Raw genomic sequence first — 20,994 nt, forward strand, 5'->3', positions numbered from 1 at the left:
GGTAAGATTCATGTGGGCCCCTTGAACGTTTGTAGATAAGAATTTAAATTTTGAATCTTTCATGATTTTCCATATTAGATTTTTTTTCCCCTTGGAGATAATGGAAATGGTTTCAAATGAAAATTTTATATTGCCAAAATATTAAATCAGAAACAGTCCCTATAATATTGCATTATAAAATTTCCAACTTATTTTTTATATTTAAAAATAAATAAATAAATATCGTTTAAAATCCCCTTTTAAATACAGAAATGGGTATTAATATAATAAATAAATTATAAAAAATAAAAAAGGGAGGTGGGTACGAGGAGTTAAGGGTTCATAGATGGTACTCGAGTGAGGTGTAAAGTGAGAAGTGAGCTGTGACTACAGAGAAGTTGGTGGGAGGTATTAATGAAAGATAAGTAATGGGAGGGGGTTTCCTGCTGTTCATGATTGTACCTTCTCCTTCTCTTATATGTTTTGGGGAAAGGGAAAAGAATATATGCTTTCTTGGCTGCCTGCCACGTAGGCAAAATATTGGGTGCCTTTAAATCGAGAGGATCAGGGTAGAATCGTAAATTTAGCGGAAAAGCATGACCAACAGTGTGAAAACTGATAATAAATAAAGTCAAAGGACGATGACGTCACACGTGTGGCTGGCTGTCGGCTCACAAAGCGGCTCACACACGCCTGCCCACATTCCCACTACCGCAACATTCCCTTCAAAATAATTCTCTTCCCCCAACCCAACCTTTTTTTTTTACAAAAATAAATTTTGTTTTAAAATCATTATACCAATGAAGTTGTCATTCTATCATTAATTAAAATATAATTTTGATATAAAAATATAAATATTTAATTCTTTTGATGAAAAAATAAATCTTAGATATGGATTTGACCAATTCATCTAAAAATCAAACTAACTAGAATCTATCCCTCATCTCAATAATTCATCCTCAAGCATGAAAATTCCTTTGAATGAATCCATAACTTCAGCCTTTACATCTGGTCAAACTTTGATTATTTAATTTATAATATTTTACTATTATCATTTAGATAATCTCAGTCTCGGGTTTTACAACAACATTGATATACCCCCATCTAATCTCATACGATGTTAAATTTAAATATTTATATATTACTCTACAATAAAACAAGAAATTTCTATAGACCTTGGTTTTCTTACCTTTTGCTTAATATTTTATATAAAATACATTTTTCTAAAATTATATTATGTCAATTCCATTGAAAACAGTCCTCATGGAATCTAAGCTCTTTCCAAAGCAAATGGGAAGCATCAAAGGGATTGTTTACATTTAGCAAACACATTGAAAGTCAAGCATTTAAAGTTATCCTTAGAATGCCTAGGTTTTAATTTCACACAACAACCCCACAAGAATGATACCATAAAATGCATACTTGAAGTAAAGCCTATGAAAAGGAATCTATACCCAAAACACCACAATCATCCTCACATCATAACCCAAGTTTTATTTTATTTTTTTAATGTATATAAAATTGAATTATTTATGAATAATTTTGGAAGAACTAGACATGCTCGATGATATTTAAAAGCTTTTTCTAAAATGATTTTATGATATATAAAAATTAATTACTTCTTCACGAAAGCATTTATAATAAAAATATCATCAAATCATCGTATATTAAAAACCGCAATGTACTTCATTATCTATAAAATAAAAATGCATCATCAATCAAGTGATATCATATGTACAACTCGGATTTCATTTCTTTGTACTAGAATCTTATTAGTATATAATATATATGTAATTTCATTCATTCATTTTGTGTTAATATTTTTCATATAAGAATGGCTCAAAATATAAGAAAAACCAAAATACTAATAGGAGGACTACTAAAAAGACAAGTCCATTATGGTATTTTCCTTGAAAGGGGAAATCATGAAACCCTAATTATTTAATAATAAGGAATTTGGAATAACTTGAGTGGCTTCCATAAACCACCGTCCAAACCTCCGTTTTTAAAACCAAACTATCTTACACAATCCTTGTTTATTTTATTTTATTCTAAATGGCAAAATTACCCCTGAGGAAATGGAAATGGAGGTGGCAGTTTTAAGTCTTTGTTCGGTTAATGACACAAGTGTGGTATGATATTCTTCGTGTGCAGTCGCAGCCACCTGATCTTGGAATTAATTGTAGGCGTCACTGTCTTTTCATGGACTCGTCACCCTCTCCATTTATGGCTCAGTCAGCAGCCACCATGATTTCCTCTCGAGATTGAAGCTACGCCCGTTTCAACACCCGGAGAAACCTCTCTTCCCTAACGGAAACGGTGGAACCTCGCAACAGAAATTCCCTCCCCCTCTTTTGTTGTGAGAGAAATGGCAACGGGACAGATTTATTTATTTATTCAGTTGAATGAATTTATTTTTTTCCATTTACCCTCTCTCTCTCATTTTTTTTTTTCCTTTTTCCTTTTTCTAATTTTAAAATAAAAATATATATTTCTTAAATCAAATAGGTTAATAAAAAGAAGGTACAAAGATGGGAAATATTAAAAATGATTCCAACTAAAATAAATTCTCAACTCATAAAAATGATTTTAATTATGTAAGATATTTTGATTCATTCGATATAAGAAATGATATAAAATATATTAAAATTATTGTTTTACCCTTTCATTTCCATTAGTTTGGACTTTTCCAACTCTAAAAAAAATATTAGAAATAAATAATCATTTTAACATTTTATATTACCAAATACATCCAAATATAAAAATTAAAATTATCAAAGCAAAAAAATATATATATAAAATTAAAATATTTATTTTCATTCTTCATTCTCACCTACTCACAATAAATAAATAAATAAAAATAAAAATATTTATTTTCATCCTTCATTTCCACCTATCAAACATGATGTAGTCCTGGTAGACATCAGTTCCATTACAGAGATAACTTCTATATCGTGAATCAATGGGGAAACTTGAATCGATGTGATGACGATTTTGGGCAAGTCATTCATGTGGCAGCCACTCACACATCCCATCCTTTGAATGAAGTGTTTGATAGAATCATCTGGGGATACTTTGCAGGTCTCAAGAGACTAGGGAGTGGGATGATATTAATGATGTTGGCAGACATCCATATAGAACAGCTGGGTTTCTGGTATTTAGGTTTGATTTTAGTAAAAGGATGTGGAATGCTGTGAAGAACCAAGGGGACGATGCTTTATTCTTGGCCCTTGGGTCATAGTGGGTCAATTTCCATACGTACCAAGGAGTTCTCCGAGTTTGAGAAGGCTAGTTTGAGAGCATACAAGGGTGTCATGATATGGGAGTTTTTAACATGAAGACTGAGGACTTTTGAACCAATTCATCTTCCATTTTCCCTTGACTTCTTCTTTGGGTATTTTATGTCAACAGGAATAACAACTAATATTACCAGTTGTTCTTTTTAGAATTTTCATATATAAGTATTTTTCAATTTGTGATATTTACAGGTATAGTCATCCATTAAGGCATCATACACACCTAGATCCGAAGGGATAGAGAGGAACAAAGGAAGAGAAGTACATGATATGCATAGCCTTATCTAATAGGAATATTTTACCCTCCCTTTTTCATGATTAATCAATAACCTATGTATATACTTAAACAAATAATAGAATGAATCTTTAAAAATAAAAAATAAAAATTGAATTTGACTTTTTTTTTTTAATTATGAAAAATAATTGAAGGTTTATATATCATTGTATCATTGCACTAGTATTCCATATTTACCGTAAGATGTCTTTTAAGAAAGGATATAGATTGCGATATGTATCGATTTTCATAAAAAATATATCATACCATATATTTTAAGTTTTTACCAACTAGGCTAATAGATACAAAATAAAATATTTGTTATAATTGAGTTCTTTTGGAGATGATTATGGTACTTTTGTTCTGATTTGGCAATCCTTACAATAAGCAGCCTTTTCAATCCAAGTTTCTACTTTGTTAAGAAAAACATGATCTAGAAATGTTTGCAGAGAATTCCTCAATCAATCATGCAAAACTAGTAGTTTGCTCATAACAAATTCTATAACCCGTGATAAACAATGCTTTCATTTTTATTTCAACATTTTCAAGAGTTCCTTTACTGGGAAAATGTACTGTTGTTTTGAGAACCCATTCATCCTCAATCATGTAATGCAATTTAAACCAATGAGATTGATTTAATTTTTTTTTTCCCTAAAATCAACAAGATAAATACAAGAATAAAAGCACCAAATGCAATGCAAATCCCCAAAACAGAACAGAAGTTTAGGTACCTCTCATTCCATCTCTTTGTCGGGCCCAAAGTACATGGTGCAACATGTTGAAGCGAAGATGAGAAAACACCCGACAAGTCTACCAAAAGATGGAGCTATCTTTGATGAGCCAAGACCCCATAGTTGTGATAGGGCAGCCTGAAACATGGAAGGGCAATAATAAAACATAATAGCAGGACATGATATGTGATTAGCAAATGCATCAAGACAAGGTTTAGATTGCCTAGACACTGCTTTTGTAAACCAATTTTAGCTTCCCTCAATCTCAATTGTTTTTTTCTTTTCCCCAAAAAGCCATCACTCTTGTCAATGTCAAAATTAAGAAAGAATCCAAAGCACACTGTTATCAAAGATATGATTTGAACATTCATACTTCAATAACATAATAGTTATTGTGGCCTTTTTGGTAGGGAAACCGGAACTGTTTTCTATTTTCAAAAATATAAAAATAAATGTGACATGCATGTTTTTGGACACTATTTTAGAAAAGTCAATTATTTTGTGTTCTAAATAATGTAATCACTTCAACAATTGAAAGTAATCCACAAAGGAACATGTTCCCTGTTTTCATTTCTAAAAACGAGTGTAGTTTTCACGATTTTTTTTGATGAGTAAAGCAAAAGAATATTATAAACAAAAGACGCCAACACAGAGCTCCAAAGTACACAAGAAGTATACAACGACTACTTCAAGGCGCCTCCAAAAAAAGAGGAGCAACAAAAAACAACGCCCACCTCAATATGAGCCCAGCCAGTCCTCAAATCTACTACATATAGGAGACCAAAAGCTAAACTTAGATTAAGCCCCAAGATTACAAAGAAAGAAATGTTTTAGTCTTTGAACAAAATGCTCCTCATTCTCAAATGATCTATTGTTTCTTTCCTTTCCAAATTGTCCAGAATAAATATGAGGGAGTAGCCCACCATGACTATTTCTGCTTTTACCCATGGTGCATCTCTGCCCAAATAGATAAGCACCCAATACACACCAAAAAGGGAAAACAATAGATGCCAAAATATCCTTGTGTTGACATGGTGGATAAGATGTGATCAATGGACTCTTCCTCTACCTAACAAATGAAACATCTGTTTGCCAAAGACCATCCTCTTCTCTTTAAATGATCCAAGGTTAAAACCTTTGCCTAAGTAGCCACCCAAGTAAAAAAGTCCTCTTCGGTGACACCCAAGAGTTCCAAATCACACTTACTAGAAACAAATTTGTACTTCCCAGTTTCAAAGCAGAATAGAGGGCTTTAACAGAATAGTTTTTAAAAAATTACATTCTTTTCCACTACCAAACAAGCTTTAAATACTTTATTAAAAAAAACTTTTTAAGTAACTTTTCAAAAACGGTTTTGGAGAATTCTAAGATCATTGGCCCATAAACATCTCTTGCAGAATTTGACAGAGTGACCTTGTGCATTCATTTCCCATGGTTTCTCCCAATATTCCCATATTTGCAACTAAGCAAAAACTTAGATCCCTAATGCAACAATCATTACATGGAGGTATCCTAAATATCACCCTAATTCATTTCCTCAATAACATTGCGGAAATTTTAATGCCTTTTATAAGAAAGCATCAGAAACAAGAAAAATTACCTCAATGTACTGGATGTTAGTGGCTTTGCTGGTTTTCTCAAGCTGAAGCCCTCGAGCTAAAAACACCTGTAAGTCAGTGGAGACATGTTCAGAAGATTGATTATTTGATGGAACATGGTCAGGGGTATCTAAAAACAAGTCCCAGTGGGACAAAAATTTACCTATCAAATAAATAAATAAAAAATCTAAAAATTTTATACTCCAGTGCAATGATATTGCATTGTAACCTGGAATTTGAATAACATGCAATGGCAACACTAGTTCAGAGTAGTACCTCAGCGAAGAAAGCCAGTACAGCAAGTATAACCATGAGAAAAAATGAATAAAAACTTGGTAGCACAAAATCCTGCATAAAGGAAATAATCATTGATTGTTGAGAACATTAAAAGTTGAAACACATGCATAACAATACAAAGTGTAGGAACAGGGAAATTTGGAAAACAACAATGCTGGTTCTCACCCAGTATGATTTTCAAGCATCAAGTACAAACCAAATGATAAGAAATTGCTTTGGCAATTATCTGCTCAGCCTTTCTGTAGTTTGATAGTTGTTATTTGTTTATTTATTTATTTTCTTATCAGAAGCTTGATAGTTGTTATCCAACAACAATACCTAATTTTGGGTTCTTTCTTAGATGACTTGCATTTAGGCTCTAAAGAAAATTATTTACAAAGATTTTGGCCTTATTTGGTAACTGCTTTCGAAAACAATTATGAAAAACAACTTTTGATAACAGTTTTTGAAAATTGTTTTATAATGTTTTGTAGAACAAAAGTTTGTTTAGGAACCTAAAATATAATTTTTAATGTTCTTAAAAATAATTTTTATATCTAATGCTTTATTTTTAATTATTCACCATGTTTGTATAGTAACTTCTTAAAGCAACCCTTAAAAAACAATTGAAAATAACTTTAAAATGTTCTTTAAAAACACCATGTTTTCAGTTTTTAAGAACAGATAACAGAAAACGGTTTTCTGAGTGTCACTTATTTTTTTGTTCTAGAAAACAGAGAAGTGTTCTTAAAAATAGTTGTCAAGCAAGGCCTTCATTTTTGTCTGTGTACTGGTTATGATTTCTTGTTGTCCCACAAGCTTGAGAATGATACAAAAAGACCAAGATAAGTCCATTTCTAGGCATTAGCCTACTTCATATATATTGAATTTCAAGAGGATCTCCAAGGTACAAAAAAAAAAAAAAAAAAATCACATGCTTAAGCATATGAAATTTCATGCCACTATTTTAAATCCATGTAAGTTAGATATGCCCCTTGCAGGTTTAAATCCTTCCTCAATTAAAATTTTGTTTAGCACAGGAAGCAATACATTGTTCATACAACAGATGGTAGAAAATATAAGAGTGGGTTTCAGACAACTGAGTCAAACATTAATTCTGTTTCTTGAACAATCATTCCTTCAAACCTAACAGTGCAAGTGAGTTGGCTTTTCAGGTAATCATTGTGCAAATTACCTGGAGGAGATTAGGAACTTTCAAACATTCAAAAACTTTGTTAACAAGTTATTTTATCCATATACCCTGACCTTACCTGGAAGGCAAATGTACATATTGCAGCAGCAGGGCTACCTAGCATGCCAAATGCGAAAACTGTAATGCTGAAAGTAAAACAGACTGGGTGTTAGTCAATCTAAAAAAGGTGGTTTGTTGTTTTAAAAAATGTGTCAGGCAAAACTTGTACAATTTAATTTCTAAAAATGATATTTCAAATATACAACTAAATTTTGTAGTATTCACTATGTTGCAAAAGATATTAGTATAGGTTTTAGTTCTTCTAATCGGTAATAACCATATGAGAATGAGAATGAAAACAAAAGCTGCTGTTGGACTTGGATGCAAGTATTAGTGATAATTTTTGCAGCTTCCGTATTTAGGTCAAAGTAATAAAAGAATTGTGGTAAAAATTGCAAGAAGAATAATCATAAGCAAATAACAACAAAACTGTGGTGACATCAGCAAGAAGCATAATCATATAACAATAAAAAAAAAACCAGGGAAAAAACAACTTAAAGGAGCACAAGTGTTTCTTTTAAAAAAAAAAAATCTTCTTTTTATCAATATCATTACCATTCTAGATCAAAGAATCAAGTCAGCAATCTTACACAGGTTGATCAGAAGCCTTTGCTCCAGCTCTTGTAAGGCAGTAGCTGATTCCACCACTTATGGATGAAACTAAACCAACTAAAACAGCATAAATATGGTCGCTTCCACCAACATATATATTATTTGCTTCCTCAGCCTTAGGTAACCCACCTGCAAAAATCCATAATTAATGATGCAAAATTTCAGGTAGAGAAGTAACAGAAAACCATCCCCTGTTGTAGTTGTTACATGCACAAGAAGTGACTTAACCCTGCAATATATTAAGCTATAAACAGATAATGCAAGAGAAGGACAGAAACAAACACAGATAAAGCATGTATCAGTTACACTATTCAACTACACAATTATTCCTGCTGCAGGCATTAGTCCACTAACTGCAAAGTAGACCACAGGCAATTCATTTTCTTGGGCTGAGTGTTCGTTTGTTAGTGAACTGGAATGTTGCAGCAATCCTTGTAAAAATAATAAACTTACCCGCTTCTTGTAAAATTGTTTAGTGTACAAGGAATAGCCATCATAAATAAGATTAAATTTATGTAGAAAACTCATTTGTTTGGTTATGACCCAACTTTGAAGTGTTAGTTTTTAGGGAACTGAGCTCCTCTGAGATGTGCCATGGGGCTAGCTTAGAGGAAGAAACATCATACAGCTTTTAACCTAGAGCCATACTATACCATTGACACTTACAAAAATTAGCCTGAGTTGATGATTAAAAATATTACATATTTTGCCTATCAAAAACAGTTGAAACTTTTGAAACATTGATTTGCCCCCACAAACGGGACCATAACAGATTTGAGGCTCTCTCTCTCTCTCTCTCTCATTCACTCTATCATTTTTTGAACATAATATGAATTGCAAATGATGTTAAGGATTGGCAACCTAAACCTTCATGTGATAATGTATTACTGTGATATATAAAAGCAGTCTGAGTTGATGACTTAGAAATATTTCAGTTGAAACTTCAGAAAAAATTATTTTCTCCCTCTGAAGAGGACCATGGAAAATTCAAGGTTCTCTCACTCCCATTTTTGAGCATGACATGAATTGTGAATAACATTGAGAATTTGCAGTCCAAACCACGAAGCAATACTATATTGTAGCTAATCATAAAATTAGCCTAAAATCATGGTTCAAAAATTTAGACATTTTGGTTGAAACTTCTGAAACATTTGGTCACTGAGGTGGCATATTTGAGGTTCTCTCTCTCATACACCTTTGTGAACATGAGTGAGTTACAAATAATGTTGACAATATTAACTTATAGAACCAATAGTTAATCACTAAAAAGTAATGATAATACTAACAGCACATCATGTTTGTAGTTCAAATTCATATTTTCTAACACATCCAGAGCACCCATTTCATCATTTAATATAGAAGGTTTCACTAACTCACTTCTATACCTTGTGCAGCGAGTATTGGCCGGAAAATGAAGAGCACACCAATGAAACTGCAAGCAAGACCTGGAAAGTAGATGCAGTTAACAAAGCAATCAGTCTCACCCCCTGCTTCACACAAGTATGTGTATGATTCTATATAAAGAAAGGGGAGAAAAAACACAGCATTCGGAATAACTAGTTTGAATGATAGGAGGGAAAATAACTAGTGTAGCTCAACTGGCTTTCCAAATGAAACACAGTAACTAACAAATCATCAATGGGAGAAACAAGTGGAAGCTAACATGCTGCATTAACATAAGATCTATGCTTTTCCTGTAAACTATTTATTAACAAAGAAAAAAGGCAGTTAGGGTATCATTGCATGGTAGAGCAATCAGGAACTTTGATTTAATGTATCTCATTTGTGATTGATGAGTTTACTAATTTAGAGTAAGTTTTATTGCTAGAGCATAAGAAGTCAATATTAAAATCGGAGCCTGTAGTAGTATCTAGCGCCTAGACTTGTCAATTTGCAGAGTCTTGCACAGTAAAACAAGTTTCATCTTCACTAAACTCAGTATAAGTGGCTTACAGTAATCTTCTCATGTTTGGTTTTACTATAAAAAATATGAAGAAAAAAAATCAAATATAATTATAATTAGTTAGAAATTTATCCATTTTAAAATTATTTAATCTTTATATGAGGGAGGAAAATAAGTGAAATGAGTTTAAAGAGCCATATGAAAATAATTTATTGATTTTAAATGAATTTTTTATTTTCACCCACTTTTTATTTCCTTCCACTTTTCCTCCCTATTTTCTTTCCTTTACATTTTCCCTCAAATTTTTCTAAGAACCAAACATAGCCTTAAGGTTTGCCAGCTTTCTTGACCAATTCCCAAGTTTGGCTCAAAACTATTTGAGCTCCCACAAACAAACACTTTTTATTTTATTACAATAGTCACTCCAGAAGCTCCCATATTCATTATTGAGACGTATAAAAACTACATAAGAACATAGAATATCAGGCAGCAATGAAAAAAAATATATGAGCATGAGGACAGAATTATGAACATAAATATATTATCATACCTCCGATTTCTGCAATATTCAACTTCTCATGCAAAATGATTCTTGCCATGATTGAGGCCATTATTGGAGTTGTAAAGCTCAAAATAACAGCCTGAGACAAAGGTAACCTTTGAATACTGAAAATAAAAATCAGACAAAGTGTGGTTAACATTGGTTGCCACATATTATGTTCCAAAGGATTAAGCTTACAAGTCATTGCAAAAGCACTCCCTCATAAGCCTTGTTTGGGATAATATTTAACAGTAGAAGTAGAAGTAATTACTATTGCAGTGCGATTGAATTTTATATTTGGAAACTGAATTTTAAAAATGTTTTCATTAAAGATAAAATTTATTGTGACATTTTCACAACTTAAATAAAAATTTGCTTCCCATATTCCATTTGAGGAAAGGAATGAGTCTCCCTGTTTCTTCAAAACGCAGATGAATCCCATTGGTAACTATAGGGCCCATGGTTGAGACCTAAGAACTTAAGAAACATTGAAAAGCTTTTCTAAACAGAGCTATAGTAAACCTAATACTAATATAGGGAAAAACAAACACAAAATGAAAACAACCATTTTTATTCACAAAATGCTGGTATTTTAAGTGTAACTCACCAATAAACAAAACTCAACAATGAAAGATATCCCATCAGTGCTCTTGAAACCAAAAGACTCCTAACATGTGTTGGACCAAATATTGGTTGCCCACTTCTTCTCAACCAAAAATATGACAATATCAAGGTAACTGTACATCTTGTAAATGCTGTCTCGAATAATGGAATTGACTGAGCTGTCATTACAAAATGGAAGAGTTATTACTCGGTTAAAACCAACATGGTGCACTAATTAAAAAAGCCCCAGATGGAGGAAAATAAATATGTCTAGAATCCTAGGTATGGAATGGGATGGAATCAAAGCTGTAGAAATTATATATATCTAAAATAGAAAAACTCATAAATCATAATTCTGTAGCAAGTTGGTATCCACTTTTAACTATCATGATGATAAAAAAAATGGTATAAGGGCTCTTGATTCTTTCCAAATTTGCTGCCGTAGGCAACAATTAGATGTCCCAGTAGGGCAAGCATAAAAAGATCATGGTCTCTGATGACCTGGCACAAAAGTTGGAGGAATTTTTTTTCATTATGATTTTATTATTTCCAGACAGGATGCCTTCCCAAGCAAATACTGTCCCCAAAAAAAATTTCTCAAAAAAAAAAAAAGAAAAAAAAAAGGATTTACAAAACCACATCTAATAATTAGCTGTAAATATAAAGTTAAGAAAATAACCTCTATTTTTCAGCTTTACCTATAACATCAATCACACTTCAATATAATAAAAAACACTACACACGAAAAGATATAAAAGAGAGTCGCTATCACAACTCGCAGATTACATGTAAAATTGGCACGTTTATGATTAAGAATTCATTATAAATAAATCCTAATGTTTTCTGCAATACTTCGAAGCAATATTCCATATTTGCCCTAATGGGCATTGTAAGAACTACAAACTTGAAGTTTTTTTTTTTCCATTACTGTTAACCAAAGCACAGTTTTCCTTAGGAATTGATGAGTGGCAGGAATTCACCATACATACATATATATATATATATATATATATATATATGATACTGTAAAACGGGCACCACATGCTTTGAGGCTGACATTAAATTTCATGACGGGGAAGCATAACAACGTATCAACCACGGAGTATACATATACACAAAATAGACAACACTAGTCATTAGAAAGGAGCTGCCTTTTGAGAATAGAGTATAGAACCCACTAACCAGAAAAGATGTCTGAAAGAGCTTCCATGATACAGTATATAGTAGATGACAAGGCCATGCATAGAAGACCTGAGCATCTGGATCCACTCCATGCCCATAAAATAAATTGTGTGAAGGATGCATCTTCAGCTGATTTTGTCACTTGCTCCTGCAGATAAACAGCATATGGCAACAAAATCAGTTTCTCCAAATTTGTTTTAGATGTTGAATTTCAAATTGTAATGGCACGAGAGCACCATTAAAATAAGTCAAATTAACTCCAAATCCTCCTTTTGCAATCTAACTAGTGGTTTATCTCTTCTTAGGGTCCCTTGTTGCCAATTTTTGAATCCATCATGCTCTGCTTGGTTGCTTGAAAAAACAGGAAATGAACACGAAATCAAAATGTTAACTAAACAATCAACTTAGTCGAGCGTGATACAACTGCATTTGTTTCCTTGCGTTATGAACAACAAGACTCAAAATCCCGTTTTCTTTCCTTTTCCTCCATTTCCTCAGCAACCAAACGAACCCCTAACTCCATTGCTAAAACACAGTTCAAAACCAAATTCAAAGCCAGTAATCCCGTTTGGATAAATCTCAACATTCAACCTAATCGATACAAAATCAACGGTCATGATCACAAAAATAAAAATAAATAAATATATAGATAAATAATAATAATGATGATGATGATGATGATGAAAGTAAAAAAAAAAAACAGGAAAATTCGAAGAATGGTGATTCTAGATTAGGGTTTATACCCTAGGTTTTCTTCGCGAGTAAGAAACAGAGAAGATGTTGATTTTGGGCTTCTCCGAGACCGCCAACAGAGGTTCTATCTCTTCAGAACCCACACTATTAGCTGCTGAATCGGATGATGATGCGTCGCAGACAATCAGCTCGACCGCGGGAGCGTCGCCATCGATGGTCTCCAGAGAAGCCATCTCTGTACTTGGAATTCGAACCCTATCTCAGTACAATTAAATTGAATTTTAGCATATTACAATACAGACGACGACAACATAATTCTCTCCGGGAGAAGACGATTGCTGAAGAAGACACCGCAGCGGTCAACAACACGTCTACACGTGGCGTAGCCTAGGCGGGCCCATTGGTTGGTGGATCCACTAGGACAAGGCGCACTGGCGCAGCCGCGCAGATGAAATACTGGGCTTAACCCGGATTCAAATCAAATTTACGAAGGACAAATTATAAATAATTAATAATTTCATATATTAAATTAGATTTTCTAAGAAATATGATAAAATAATATTAGATAATAAAAAAGAATTTTATATACTTAAATATAAATATTTTGATTATTAACATGTATGAATATGATATCTTCGAACATTATATCTAATAAAATATATTATATGATACCAATATTTGATTTGTATATATAGAAAATAAAAATGTAACACGGGTCAATGTTCATATTCATTTAAAACAAAACTTATATTAAATCTCGATATTTATTCTTTAAAAAAAATATAAAATCTCTCTCATATTTGATATTATTTAGAAATTATTCTATAATTTACTATTTAGTTAATAATTTTTCAAGAAAAACAAATTGTACAAACAATGTGATCTGGATGCCAAATAAAAGGAACATTATTGATGATCACCCACCCATGGTCGCCTTTGCCTTAAATGGCTTCCAAATCAGGAACTCCAGATTAATGTTTGATTATCTGATAAATAAGAACAAACCAATCAGTCATCCGTCTTTGTGACCTTTCGAGGCAGAACAATCTCAGGAACCGAGCTCAATCATGGAGTCATCCCCAACTTGGGAGGAGAACTGTGGTTGTTACCGATCTCTAGACGGGAAATTGCGGTTTAGTGAGATTTCGATTTCCTCCAGGGAACGGCCCTTGGTTTCAACTATGAAGTAGTATGCAAATATTGCTGACAGCAAGGAAACCCCACCAAAGCTGGCATAAACTGGAGCAACTCCCAATTTCTCCACTAGTTCCAGGAAGTACAATCCTACCACAAAATTGCAGACCTGAATCAAAGACATACACATTGAATTGTTATAAGATTGACATTGTTATCCAGGTGCTGGTATTTTTAAGAGTAGCCTCTCTTTGAGGAAAATTTTGGAAATTCATCACAACTATTACATACCCAATGAACAGAGAAGCTGAAGCCCATGATCTTCCCACGCGTCCGGGTGCTGCTAAGCTCTGGTATAATGAGGCTGGTTACTGGACCAGCTCCAATGGCAAAGGCGAATATGTACCTATAAGAGTACAAATTGAAAGGGAGATCCAATTCAACAGAGTTTTTTTGTATCCAAGATATGCACAAAACCAAATGGGAAAATGCCATCAAGCAGGTCCAATAGGACAGGTATGTGTTGGAAACCACGTTTGCTTCAAAAATAAATCCTGTGAAGAACAACATGATGTGTACTGGGGAAAGAAAAGAGTGACAAAAAACATAAATAAATAAATTCAGGACCCTGTCAAGGTTCCCCTGAAGACAATTTTTTAATATCAATTTAAAATGCTGCAAGGGGAAGACAGCATACATCAAGGTTCCCAGTATTAACAAGTTGTGACCAAGTTGTTCATCCACTGGCGAAATGATAGCATAGACGATGAGAAACATCGAAACAGCCTGCAGAGGAACAGAGTTTGTAATTCAGTATCAAAAGCAATTCTGTAAATATACATTTCAATTCAACTGCAGGTAGCATCAATGAGAGTAAGCCTTGCCTATTGTGGTGAATTTCAATTTCAAACCTCGGGGAATGGAGAACACTCCTTCCTCAATGAAGTTAAATGACCCTATGTGTGTGTGCATGGAAAATCTCCCCCTCCCCCATCTCTCTGTCAGTGTGTGAGATTCTGTGAATGGCATGCTATTTTCTGGCTACTCCTTAATAGCTTAATTGCTTGTAAGAGAATTTCACTTACCATTCCCAGGTAACTCCCAATTAGAAGTCTCTGTCTCCCTTGCCTATCCATCAGGTACAATGCACAAAGTGCACCTGGAGATTATCACCAATCACCAAGAATGAGAAGCTATTTTAAAACCAAAACCATAGTTTGATAAGTAGTAATGAATGCCTATATATATCAGGTTCCAAACCTGCAAAGTTGGTAACTCCGACAAACAAGCTTGCTAAAGCCCCACTTGTGATTCCAACATCTTGAAATGTTAATGATGAAAAATAAAGAACTCCGTTAATGCCAGCAAACTGTTGAAGAAAGAATAGGGTACCTCCAATGAACGCAACTGCGACCATATAACATCCATGTCAGGAACTCTGGAGTTACTGTCATATTATGTATATATATCTTGCTAATTATAACTTGGAAAGTAGACCACAATTAAATTAAAAAGAATATCCATCACTTATATTTGAAAGACACCTGAATAAATTCTCATCTTATAGGTGGTTTTCAGAAATTCAATGAACATAATCAGGAGAAAATATAATTTTGTAAAATGCATTAGTCCATGCATTTTGTTGTGGACAGGGGAAATGGAAAACCAGCAGATCTGGCAAGCTGACTACAACCCTGAGCTTCAACGTCAAAGGAACAAATATTTCTTTGAATTCTGGTTCCTCAACCAAGGCAAATATTATGTCAACCATTCGAGCTCCCATATATTTCTCATAACTTTAAAAAATAAAAAATAAAAAATAGTGAGTTTAAAATCACGCTCCAACAGATTTTACCGATGATGTGGTGTATAAAAGTGAAACTCACAGCATTCAATGCATAAAATGCATTTAAATATGACACCTATCAACCACCTTAATACAACCTCTAGAGTGTGGTTCTTCAAGGAGTTCTAACCAATTGCTGTCCAAGTCACTACCATCATTCTTAATGACTGCCTGAAATTCTTCAATTGCTCTGTCAACTTCAGACACTCTCCAAAGACTGCGGATAATTGTTTTGGCTTCATTCAATCTACCTGCCTACAAAACAATGTAATGATTGACAGATTTGGAAAAACTCATCAAGGAGGAGGAGAAGTAGACTTATGCATGGAATGATGAAACAGAGCCCTACCTTACATAGCCAGCGGGGACTTTCAACGGCAAACTGCATGCCAAGTGAGATAATAAAACCGGGAATTGTTGAAATATACAGCATTGTCCTCCACCTGAAAACCATAATTCATTAAACTCCATCCAAACCATCACCAACAGGAGTAAGAATCTTCCAACTATCTGTTAGAAGAATGATCATTTCTGATTCAAAGATAATGTGTCAATGCATGTCATCCCTCTAACTCTGTTGCCTGTTTAGATGCCTATTTATCTGATAAATATTAGTGCAATAAGCAACTTTCAACTAGATGACAGAGTCTAGGTTTTGAATGTGCATGTGTTTCTGCATAAGCTCTCACAAAGTCTAGCATCATTGTCAAGAAAGTTACCATGATGTGTTTGAAATTTTTTTATGGATATGCAGTTTCTCAGTTCTCAATAAGCATATGTAAATCAAAGTAAAAGTAATCCCATTTTCTCCCTATAATTTGTGAATCATTCAGAAAATAGAAAATTGATAAATTGCAAATCACAAACTACTGCAACTATTTCATATCATTTTGAGAATGATAATGTCTGCTTACATTTTTTTCCCCAATCCATGCACTCCATCACTTTCCTCTCTCTCTTTTTTTTTTTTTTTTTCCTTTATTTCTTGTTTTTTTGGTTTTTTTTTTTTTTTTTTTTTTCTCTTTTTCAATAGGTAATAAGGAGGGAGAGGCAGAAAATATGCGTCATTTTCTCCATCATGTATTCTTGTTGTCTTCTAAAATTCCCAAAATCGTTGGTAAAGATTGTTATAGCCATTGACTTCAGGATTTAAGTTATGCAGCAATAACAAAAACACAGAAGTGCTCAACACTGATATGAGGTGTTCAACATAACAAGGGCGTGAACTCAAACATGTTTTGTGATACTCAAAATGGTGTTAAAAGACAAATCATTACTGATGCATCCTATATGAAAAAATGAATGCTAAAATATGTGTCCCCTTCACTAGTTTTCAAGGCACCAATCCCAATTAGTTTCTCAGTAAAGATTGAAACAAATCTTAGAAAATTAGCATCATATGGAATGGAAATTTTCATGAAAGATCCATATGTCACTCCACTTGGCATGCACTTCCATATGCGCAATTTACAGATTATTAGAAAGTTCATGGGTTTTTTGCAAGGTTGCAAGAAAATCAGATGAGTAGGAATTCCTTGAGATTGAGCATAAATCCAACTGCCTCAACCATATTCTTTCAGAAGAATTAGGGAAAGAAATAAGTCTCCAATGGATCCATGCCCCACAGACCCATGAGAAACAAAGAGGGAAAAGAGTCTTACCAATGAGGATCATCCTCTGAGGGAATTCCTAGAAACAACGATACTATAATCCCAAGGCATGTGCCAATTTGACACAATGTTCCCAGTGAACCCCTATATTTTGTTGGAGCAACCTACAACACCAAACAATGGGGGAAATGTGAACAAAGAAAATTATTAAAATAATGGTTAATACTAGAAATAACCTTCTTTCTCTCTCTATCTACATCTTCCAAAGCACGCAGATAATGAAACACTCCAGAATTCAAAATTAAACATCAGTCCTAAAGTGTATTTCTCACTTACACCACCCCATTTGCATTTTCAGGCACCTTTTAGCTAGAATAATTTTGTAATCCTGAGGAAAACCCTTCTCAAAGATGCATCATGGTCCATATCTAATTAATATGGTGGGTTCAAGGTTTAATGTACATCACACAGAAAACCAGATACTTTTTTCAGCCGTTTAGCAGACTTCTTTAACGGTTAATCCCTTATGATTTCCATCACTGCCATACATTCAGCCAATTTCCCATCCTTCTTTTTCTTCTGAACTAGGGAAAAGCAATGATGAATAAAGACAGAACAGTAACCAGTTTTAAGTAATATGAAGAGGTTAAAAGCCATTTCACAGGCAGTGCATGTAACTGAACAATCAAATTCCAGGCATTATGTGGGATATATTGAAAATTGGAGTTTCTACTCAAGAAATTTGTAAACTGAGCATCTCTTGTATCAAGCAGTACCTCCGAAATATATATTGGAACAAGAACCGTGTTCACACCAATACCAAGGCCAACAAGAAATCTCCCCCAAAGTATTTCATCCAAAGAGTGTGCTTGAGCACTGGTATAAATTGAAAGGCATCAGAGATTAAAAATAATAATAATAACAACAATAATAATAATAAAATCAATCTTTTAAAATAAATCAAAGTTCAACATGAAAGAATCTATGATTATGTGAACACAACACAAGGGTCTAGAAAGTATTGAAACTCCATAAAATCTAGATATGGAAGCATGACTATATATATGGTTTTGTCATTTGTGTGCTTGTTAGTATGAATAGAAGACACATGGTGTTTGTTGGGATAATCTAGGCAAAAAAATATTGCTAGGAAATTTTCACGTGACATAGATCCATGAGTATTAAGGCGTAAAATTACACAAATAACAGAAAAGCGAACACCTTCACAATCAGTTTTCTATAAAAGGCAAATTAAAGGAACTTCTACATGCTTGGAGAGCGAAGCAAGGTTGAGCAAGTGCAAACAACAGTCACTGTAAAGGCTTGAGAAATGGGAAGAATCAAAGACATGAGACCTGTGGTGTAAGACTGACCCATTCATTATCATCTGAGGAACTTGGGATCTGATCAAACACTAATAAAACTCTAGATCAAATAAAACCTACCCTGACCAGATGCTCTACTGGTCTGACCAGACCCCAACCACACTGATAAAAATCCTTCAAGACGTTCATAATACAACTTCAAGACTCCAACAACTGATAGCGGCCCACGAACAGACCTTAAACTCCATTCATGACTAAACTGCATACATGCAAAGGAAAGAACAAGCCAAAACTTCCATTTATCCTCTATCATAGACCGCCCTTTCTCTCCCTCAGCTCAATCCTTTATTCCCAATTGTTGTCTCATTAGATCAGTTCCCCACTTCTACAAATCACTTTCTACCTGCTACTGCAGTTACAGCAAGGGTCGCTTCGCCTCTGTCATGACCATAATGTGTTCCTTGGACCACAAATCCATGCTTGGATGTGCTACCAAATTGCCTATGGTGCCTATTTTTATGTTTGGGTCCAATTTCTAAATTAATTGTACATGTCAAATTTTGTAGTGTTGGAATAGTTCCAGGTTGAATAAGACTTTAATCAGTATGATTCACACTTGTGCTGAATCTATTGCCAAAATTCAACAAAGTCACACTACAATAAAGTTTCATATGTTTCTCCAATAACTGTAATTGATCATATTCTAAAATAAATATCCATATAAATCATGTCCAGTTCCAAAAAATAGGAGATACCATGGACAAAACCATCCAATTGCAAATGGGAATTACCTTATCAATGCACCAAGAATCAATGGTATTGTATCAATCTGAAGCGTGCGCCGACAACCAAATTTATCGACAAGTAAACCAGAACTTAAGCTCCCAATGAATGCACCACCAATAAATATGCTCACCACAAGACCCTCAAGGATTGAGTTTCCTTCAAAACCAAGCTCTCGTGCAACTGATACAATAGGACCATTCATTTCTCTGAAACAGATATTGTGCTAGATTAGGTTAACAACAAAATCAATTAAAAAGGGAAAACTTTTAATAAGATTTTCAGAAGACCAATCAAATTGGACAAAATAAAATAATTCAAAATTTTGAGGGTTAGACTTTTTATTGTTTTTTAGGCCATAAAACAACAATCTGTACTTAGCCGAGCCTACTACAAATACCCAGGTTGAATAGAATTTATTGTTTTTGGAAATTAAAACAACATAAAGCAACAGATTTAAAATTATATCCTCTTCCCTTTTCCTCAGTTTTCTCAGCAACCAAACGAGGGTTAACTAAAATTCCAGTGCAGGAGTTCATCTGAAATATATTCATTGCAGATAAAACGGATACATGCATGCACACACCAATACATACATATGCATAAATATATATAACCAGAGAGAGAGAATAACCCAATATGATAACCAAAGAGAAAATTGGACATAGAAGCAATCAACACGTGTGGAAATGCAGGCAACCATCCTAAATCAAACCCTTCATCACCATCCTCTTCCTCTGTTGCTACTTTCTTAGCATCTGCAACACCCAATTCCCGAATTTCCACTATCAAACTCGGTTCGAATAAATCATAATCAAATCAAAAACCACTTCGTAAGGATTTAAAAAAACTGACCCGGTTTTTGGGCGTGCAACTCGGAAAGCTGCTCCTTCGCCGCCGAAACTTCCAACTTTTTCGACCGAGACCGAAACCCGAAACGGCGACATTTCGGTTTGGACTTGGTGAGAGGGTAGGCGAAAAGTTTTGGGTTTGATTGAGGAGAGAGGATTTTCGGAACCACATAAAGCGGTTGATGAATAAGAGTAGCTGCCCACATCGGCATAAAGGAGGTTCGTTTCGGTTTCGGACTAGAAAAAAATCGGGGAGATGAGTCTCCTCTTCATCCTTAGCTCTTGAAATTCAGCCTGCGTGAAAGGAGTTCCGACTGCCGGGCTTTATTCATTTTGGACCGTACAGTTCATATATCAATTACACGTGGAAAATAATAATAATAATCAATTATTTTCATTATTAATATATGAAAAAAAATTGTTATTATTAAATAAAAGCATAATTATTAATATTTTTAATAAGTAATCGAATATGATGGCTATATTGCTTAGTAATATCGTCATT

The 20,994-nt window shown here is 33.9% G+C and overlaps 2 protein-coding genes across 3 annotated transcripts; both read right to left on the reverse strand.

The window, feature by feature from the left end:
- Positions 1–4,046: 4,046 nt before the first annotated feature.
- LOC117927240 lies at positions 4,047–13,394 on the reverse strand. The gene is made up of 10 exons (XM_034846692.1): positions 12,991–13,394; positions 12,248–12,395; positions 11,070–11,244; positions 10,472–10,587; positions 9,404–9,463; positions 7,997–8,147; positions 7,426–7,492; positions 6,155–6,226; positions 5,881–5,946; positions 4,047–4,418 (listed from the first exon to the last, which is right to left on the reverse strand). The coding sequence occupies exons 1-10, from the start codon at positions 13,171–13,173 to the stop codon at positions 4,284–4,286; spliced, it is 1,173 nt and encodes a 390-aa protein (XP_034702583.1). The 5' UTR covers positions 13,174–13,394; the 3' UTR covers positions 4,047–4,283.
- Positions 13,395–13,749: 355 nt separating this feature from the next.
- Positions 13,750–20,798, reverse strand: LOC117927108 (probable plastidic glucose transporter 1). Of its 2 annotated transcripts, XM_034846514.1 has the most exons (12): positions 20,494–20,798; positions 20,273–20,396; positions 19,647–19,847; positions 18,307–18,406; positions 17,582–17,694; positions 16,270–16,363; positions 16,019–16,175; positions 15,335–15,481; positions 15,160–15,233; positions 14,772–14,860; positions 14,366–14,480; positions 13,750–14,243 (listed from the first exon to the last, which is right to left on the reverse strand). In XM_034846514.1, the coding sequence occupies exons 1-12, from the start codon at positions 20,699–20,701 to the stop codon at positions 14,046–14,048; spliced, it is 1,620 nt and encodes a 539-aa protein (XP_034702405.1). In that variant the 5' UTR covers positions 20,702–20,798; the 3' UTR covers positions 13,750–14,045. The 2 variants fall into 2 exon arrangements, with proteins under 2 accessions (XP_034702405.1, XP_034702406.1); XM_034846515.1 differs by lacking the exons at positions 17,582–17,694; positions 18,307–18,406.
- Between the last annotated feature and the right edge of the window lie 196 nt (positions 20,799–20,994).

This window comes from Vitis riparia, chromosome 12, assembly GCF_004353265.1.
Source record: "Vitis riparia cultivar Riparia Gloire de Montpellier isolate 1030 chromosome 12, EGFV_Vit.rip_1.0, whole genome shotgun sequence".
NCBI lineage: Eukaryota > Viridiplantae > Streptophyta > Magnoliopsida > Vitales > Vitaceae > Vitis > Vitis riparia.

What these genes read in the sequence shown, in the direction of transcription:
- LOC117927240 (XM_034846692.1), bottom strand. Translation starts at nt 13,173, where the DNA reads ATGGCTTCTCTGGAGACCATCGATGGCGACGCTCCCGCGGTCGAGCTG. An exon ending in AAGGCTTCTGATCAACCTGT is followed by an intron (nt 7,493 to 7,996) that starts GTAAGATTGCTG and finishes TTTTACTTTCAG; the next exon opens with CATTACAGTTTTCGCATTTG. An exon ending in TATGTACATTTGCCTTCCAG is followed by an intron (nt 6,227 to 7,425) that starts GTAAGGTCAGGG and finishes TCCTTTATGCAG; the next exon opens with GATTTTGTGCTACCAAGTTT.
- LOC117927108 (XM_034846514.1), bottom strand. Translation starts at nt 20,701, where the DNA reads ATGCCGATGTGGGCAGCTACTCTTATTCATCAACCGCTTTATGTGGTT. An exon ending in GTCCCCGCTGGCTATGTAAG is followed by an intron (nt 16,176 to 16,269) that starts GTAGGGCTCTGT and finishes ATTGTTTTGTAG; the next exon opens with GCAGGTAGATTGAATGAAGC. An exon ending in TGAAGAACCACACTCTAGAG is followed by an intron (nt 15,482 to 16,018) that starts GTTGTATTAAGG and finishes ATATGGTCGCAG; the next exon opens with TTGCGTTCATTGGAGGTACC.